We start from the raw sequence: 6,661 nt of genomic DNA on the forward strand, positions 1-6,661 counted from the left end.
TTATATGCTTTCTGAAGCTTTTGTCGCAGGTCATCCTTCTCCAGGGGCCGCACGACATCTACAATGTAGCTCTCCCCGCATTTAATCCATTCCTTGGGCCACGGTATTGTGGATCTTGCTTCTTTTAATGAAATTATGCGTACACGCTCCTTGGCCTCCACGGTGCATTCCGCAAGAACAGGATTCTTCTTAATGTGCAGAGCAAAGATGGAAGGACGGGCCTGGTCGCGAATATCCAAAATGTCGGCAAAACCCTCTGTTAAAACCATCACAGACCGCTCCCCATTGTGCTCCAGAAGCGCATTCGTGGCGACTGTGGTTCCCATGCGGACCTCGTCCAGGTATTCGTTTTCTATCAAACCTCTGGCAGGCACCACATCAGGGATATAGCAACGCATAATGCGTCGAATACCTTCACTTGGAGCGTCAGGGTAATGCTGCGGATCACACGACAACAGCTTGAGTGTCTTCCAATGCGTTGTTCCATCCTCAAACGTGACGTCCCCCACGAAATCCGTAAAGGTTCCTCCCCGATCAACTGAGATACGGAAACGTGGATACTTTAAGTTCATAGTCAGTGCTTCCCTTTATTTCTTTGACGCTTACAAAGGGGGGCAGGGTCCACACACACACACAAAAAAAAAAAAAAAAAAGAAACAAACATGGAAAGATGATTAAATTCCATCAAAGAAGCATTATATTTGTGTAAGGGGGAAAAAAAATCAGGTTACCACATACATCTAATATATATATATATATATATTGCTTGTCGTTTCTTTCCCCGAAATTTTCACACTTCCATAAAAATTCACCTCAGGAAAGCCAAAATAAAAGCAAATGAAAGAATGTGCAAAAAATCAGCTAATTTTTTCCCTTTTTTTCCTCTTTGAACCGGTATTCCACAGTCGTATACAAAACACTGCCGTAGCTGCTAACAGGAGCAATACCGATGTACTTACAACGGTTGAAACAACCTGCAGAAGTGTGTGCTGGGGCCATATGTGGCGTTGGAGAAATTGAATCAAAGAAGTAAAAACAGGTAACGGAGCAGAACGTGGGTAATACACAGTTGAGCAATCTCCATTTTCTGTATTTTCTTTGGATGGGTCCTCACATGTCCGTTTCACCGCAGAAGTGAACGTATTAAAGCGGCCCTTCGTACCGCCTCCTCCATCGATTGTAAACACATCTAATGGCAACGACAGCTGCAGAACGGCCTTTCCTTTTTGCGGAATGCTGTGAATAAAGACGGAGACGTTTATGTACCTCTCAAATTGGTGCCTCTGTGCCTTGCCGTCGCGTTTTAAGGCCATGATAAGAGCCTCGGGGTCTGCCGTCAAACGCACGACACCAAAATTTCTTTCAATGTAAACACCCACGCGGCGTGGACTGGGAAATAATGTCCTCATTAAAGTAGGCAAACCCCAAAATACGGCGGAACTGTGCGTCAGTCCGGAGCTCGTCGCCTCAAGAATGGGGTACCCGAGCGCCTCCATGGCGTCCTGTGTGTTGTCCATGCCAATCTCACCGAGGTGCACATCGCCGCTAATAAAAATCACTCGTTCGCTCTTATATCGGCGGAGCAGCAAAAAAAGGCGGTTTCGCGAGAGCGGAAATGCACCCCAGCTTTCGGTCACCTTCTCGTCCATAATCACCTGCACTCCGCTCCCCACGATTGTCAGTGCACATCGTTCCCGGCCGCTGACTGGGTTCTGCCCCGCCACGTCATTGCGGAGACGCTCCTCAAGCCATTTCCACTGCACTTCACCCAACATATCACCACTACGAGTGGCATTTGAGGGTTCACGAAAGTAGCGTGCGTCCAAAAGAAGAAAGCACACAGCATGATCATATAAGCTATGCAACTCTTTTATTGCGGCGGATTTCGCGGGATTGACGCTGGCATTTGAATCCAACGCCCGAAATGGAACGGTTTCAAAAACGTATACACCCTTTTGCTTTCTGCGCGGGCTGTTCTTCGCAACACCTAGGAAATCCAAAAAAAACTGTTGTGTGGCGTCCTTGTCAGCGTATTCTGCCCCACCGTCGTTCTTGCCCATGTCATGGTCGTCCCAGACACCCATAACAAATTGCGTTTCTTCTCCGTCCTCACGGAAAGCCAAGTTTTGGCGCTGGCGCACACATGTCTGGCGAAAGGCGACATATTCCGAGGCGTTTCGTTGTTTTGTAAACCTTGAACGGACCAACTCCAAATCGGTGTTCGGATAGCAACCCCTAAAGGCACTAAAATTGTCCGCGTACACCGCATCGCCAAGCCAAACGAGTGCATCCACGGGGGAATTCGCCGCACAACTGCCTGTAGCACGCTTTAGTGGCTTATTCAGCTGCCCAGCGTCTTTTCCGTGCTCGACGGTGGCCGCAATCACATCCCAGTAGTTCTGATCCCGGTCGTGTTTGTTGCAGCTGACAAAAACAATTTGTGCGAGTTCGTGGCTCCCCTCTTGTGCTGCCGCGACAATCCCAATGGACAAAATCATGAAGAGGAAGCAGAGCAACGACGCTGCCCAAGCCGCTGTTTTGGCGCTTCCCTTTTCGTCGCTCATCACAATCCGCATTTGTAAAGCGCACCCAAAAAATAAACGAGTTTCGATCACAGTTCTTCTCACAATTCCGTTTCATTGCAGAGGAATAAAAAAGCAGAAAACAAAACAAAACAAAAAAAGAGAAAAAAAAAAAAAGGCTCACAGACATGTGGAAAAGAGGGCGACAAGAGGGAAGGCCAAAAAAAAGGAAATAAAAAAAAAAAGGTCTGCCCGAAGCAACAAATTAAATTCACTCGGCATACAACTATCATTATCGAGGCATACGCAGAGACAATGGAACAGAAGGGAACGGAAACACGCCCCAATAAAAAACACAAGACCCAAAAGATTATGAGTCATCACCAACAGCAACAGCAAAAAAAAAAAAAAAAAAAAGAAACTCTCAGCAAAACAAGAGAGGAAAAAAAAAAAAAATTGTGCACATCTTCAATAATATATACCACACAGCGAGCAAACAGGAAGGAAAAATATATAGAACATTCTTCTGTGTACATGATAATGGCAATGACGCATAAAAATTCCCCCACAGAAAAAAACAAAACAAAAATGAGGGCTCTTTGAAGGGGGAAATCAAAATAAATAAAAAAAAGATACAAAAATTACATCAGGCGGTGGGAGGTCATGTAAAAAAAGTTTTTCTCCCACATTTGCACATGCGCATAATACAATTATTGGCAGAGGCAGCGGCAATTTTTACTTCCTCTTCCTCCAGTCCTTCAACAAATCCCAGGCGCTGTTTTATTTGTTTTCCTTTTTGTTTTTATTAACTTTCTTCAAATGGAAGATAAAACTCCCCGTCACTGCGACAACGGCGCCGTAAAACACACACCAGTGCACAGTTGGCCAGACCGCAAGCCACACGCAAAAAAAAAAAAAAAAAAGAAACGACGGCCACTTCTCAATTCCTCCACCGGCTCGCATGTTTTGAAACCTCTTCTTGGAGTCCCGCTCTGCACCTCCAGTCTCCGCCGTTCTTTTTTTTCTTTTTTTTTTTTTGTGTGTGTTTTCTTTTCGCTGCTATAATGACATGCGCGTCAACCCCATTTACTTTCCGTCTCCAAACGCTCATTTCCCTCAAAAACAAAAAAAAACAGCAACTCTCACAAAATGAAAAAAGACAACTACAAAAAACACACACACACAATCTCTTGTCATTTGCTTCCCTTCTGTGCCCATTACAAATCATAGCCAATGAATGGTCGTGGTTGAAGAGGCAAATGAGCAAAAACCACATCAACCACAAAAAAATCCGCACCCGCGGCGCCAAAAAGATTATACACAATAAAAGCAATTGAATGCATTTCTCAAAAAGAAAAAGGGATAGTGACAAAAAGGAAGACAGAGAGAAAGAAGAGGGGGAAAAAAAAGAGAAGGGAGAACAGAGTTTTAGATGCATGCGTAATTGCGTATCAAAATACCACATCATCCCATCATCAGCAATTGCCATTTCAGGCGTGGTGCAAAGAAAAAGGCCTTTGCTGTCTCCAGCTCCACAATACATTTTTATTTCCCGGTTGTGGAAGCTGCAAAAAACTTCCCACAGGAGTCGTCCATTTCATTCATTCCAAAACGCTTCTTTTTTTCATGATGGTCGCCATGCCTGTCAGAACTGCTGCGTATGTGCGCTTTTTCCACTCATGTAACAGAGAGGGATCCTTCATATTCTCCGAGGCAGACTTCTTGCACGACGCACGTGGCATAAATCGCATCCCCAGAAGAGCGTCTCCTGTCATTATGATCTACCTCATTTGCGACACCCCTAGCGATTTCATGGTTGGCTACCTCACCGTGTTGCCAGGGTCAATTACCCCCGTATTGCCAGGGGAGTCCAGGAGCCAGCAACGTTTCCCCCACGAAATTGCTGTGTGTCTTGGCACAGGCCTGACGTCATCGATCAGCGCCCGGGCCAGCCGTGTCCTACTAGAGCACAGTTGTAACACCATGAGGTCTGAGGGGCACGTTTTGCCGCAATGTGGAACACCAAATTTATTTGAGAAAACACAAGAAAAAAAAACTAAAAAAAAATCATGTGCAACCAACTGCTCCCGCTTCTAGTGGTGTTTTTCGATGGCATTTCGTGCAGAGAACCAAAGCCCCCACCACTCTTGCGCTTCCCATGACTCTATTCTACTCCGGTCTCCCTCCTCCTTTTCCTCAAGTAATCTTATGAAAAGGCGCTGCACAACAATCATCTGGATGGGTGAACCCATTGCCGTGATGGAAATTCTTCTGGATTCCAATTCACTATTCCCATTGAAAGAGCTTGAGGGAGGGAACCCAACTACCGTGTGCAACATCTGCGAGTATTTCTCTGCCTCTAACACCGCACGCAGAGCCTCTTCCTGCCAATACACATTCTCTTCCCGTAAATCCTCCATCGCCCACGAGGGGTCCGCATCACGCTCTCTCTGTGAATGCACCATGTTTGCTCCAGTTGTTGTGCTGAACGGTAATTCCTCACTCTCAAGACTTTCACCCACCAAAAACCCCGCATGAGAATTCGTAATCCCAATAATCGGTTGATGCGATCGAGAACTCATCGCTTGCAGGCTTCCGCAACGCGAAAAAAGAGAAGACGGTCGTCGAACATAAAAATTTGCGTCGCGTGGAGACAAAATTTGTTGTTGTGGTGTTTGCGGTGTCTTTTGTAAATTGAGCTGAGGTGAGGAAAAGATGCGTGCTGAATCTTGCGTCTCACATACACCGGGGTTTTTGGACACTAATTGATCGTAATTGGCCACCAGGATGGCTGGCATTTGCTGCAACTTATCCAGTGCCCCCTTGACATCCATGAGAGATCCCTTCAACCCTGGGTTGAAGGCACGGCTTAAGTGTTCTTCAGGAGTTTGAAGAACCTCTTCGGCTGATATGTTTGCAAACCTAGAAACCCCCACCACCATGTCTGTCACCTCTCTTAATTGCTTAACAGCCTCTTCCCAGTAGCACATGACCCGCCGCAGCATCTCTATGCAGGCATCAGCTGTGTTGCAAATGAACCGTCGGTAAAACGTCTCATCATCCTCTAGTTGTCGAATGCAACATTTTATAGACGTTGCAGAGTTTATGGAATTTGTACCCGTCACGGCATCTTCTCCCATCATTCCATTTAAATCAACTTCATGCACCAATAAAGAACTTCCTTCCGGAACACCGGCAAGCCGCTGTATCTTCTGAGACACACCCTGCATTTGTGCCTCAGGACGCGGGAGATCGGACTCCAAAGAAACCTCCGACGGATCAAGTAAAGAGCGTGTAGACTTCACACGGGTGGGCGCGGCCGCGATTTTGCGACCTGGCGACGGCCCATTTCCTTTCACTTGTGCCGCTCGAACGCTGCTGTTGCTGCTTCTGTGAGGAACCGAATTCCCCGCGAGGTGACGGTCACGTAAATCAACACGTTGAGCGGAAGAACCGCTTGATGACCCCATAAAATTTGGAGAGCTTGCTGGCAAGGCGTGACGAATTGGGGAGTTTCGCAACGTTGTTGGTGCTATCGTTCCAGCACTCCCATTGGGAGGCTCTCTAAATTCGCCTAAAATACGCTGAATATGGAGCTGCGCGCGCGGAGTTGCCTCTTCAAGCATGTATATATATATATATATTATATTGTATTATATTATATTATATTATATTATATTATATATATATATATCTTCGTCGAGTTACTAAATGATAGCACAGTCCTCCCCCTTCTTCTCTTTCTTACTCCTATAACCCTTCAGTTCACTGCTCTTATCCCTGCAACAGTTGTGGCTGTGAGTGCAGCCCGTGTATTGCTTGGTGCGTATGGGTAGAGACAAGTGTGTGTGTGTGTGTGTGTGTGTGTGTAGGGGGTGGGGGAAAGAAAACCATAACAAAAAAAACAAGGGCAGTTGACTACAACATCCAACCAACCAGAGGAGACGTCCAGAGTGATTTCAGACACCTCTCAACCCATTTTTTTTTTTTTTTCAAAAATGGAGAGAAATAAAATAAACAGTTAGATAAAAAGAATCGTGGGAGAAAGCAGAAAAAGAGGAAAAATGTACACAAAAACAGAGAAATAAAAAATTCATCTATTTGATCTTTCAGACGTTTCTCCCCCCCCCCACCCCCCC

The 6,661-nt window shown here is 45.8% G+C and overlaps 3 protein-coding genes across 3 annotated transcripts, besides 9 other annotated features; all 3 read right to left on the reverse strand.

Moving 5' to 3' along the window:
- On the reverse strand, window positions 1-572 carry Tc00.1047053508889.4 (5-oxoprolinase, putative; the record flags this gene model as incomplete). The annotated part of the gene is made up of 1 exon (XM_799694.1): window positions 1-572. A coding segment is annotated over one exon (572 nt), but the record flags the coding sequence as incomplete, so codon positions are not given.
- Window positions 1-6,661: a sequence feature (heterozygous, non-Esmeraldo-like haplotype).
- Window positions 636-661: a microsatellite.
- Window positions 744-763: a microsatellite.
- Tc00.1047053508889.10 (hypothetical protein, conserved) lies at window positions 858-2,576 on the reverse strand (the record flags this gene model as incomplete). Its single annotated transcript, XM_799693.1, has 1 exon — window positions 858-2,576. The coding sequence occupies one exon, from the start codon at window positions 2,574-2,576 to the stop codon at window positions 858-860; it is 1,719 nt and encodes a 572-aa protein (XP_804786.1).
- Window positions 2,652-2,699: a sequence feature (A-rich).
- Window positions 2,920-2,943: a microsatellite.
- Window positions 3,536-3,560: a microsatellite.
- Window positions 3,871-3,947: a sequence feature (GA-rich).
- Tc00.1047053508889.19 (uncharacterized protein) lies at window positions 4,616-6,148 on the reverse strand (the record flags this gene model as incomplete). The annotated part of the gene is made up of 1 exon (XM_799695.1): window positions 4,616-6,148. The coding sequence occupies one exon, from the start codon at window positions 6,146-6,148 to the stop codon at window positions 4,616-4,618; it is 1,533 nt and encodes a 510-aa protein (XP_804788.1).
- Window positions 6,156-6,212: a microsatellite.
- Window positions 6,365-6,392: a microsatellite.

The sequence above is a fragment of the Trypanosoma cruzi genome, genomic scaffold (genome assembly GCF_000209065.1).
Source record: "Trypanosoma cruzi strain CL Brener 1047053517087 genomic scaffold, whole genome shotgun sequence".
NCBI lineage: Eukaryota > Euglenozoa > Kinetoplastea > Trypanosomatida > Trypanosomatidae > Trypanosoma > Trypanosoma cruzi.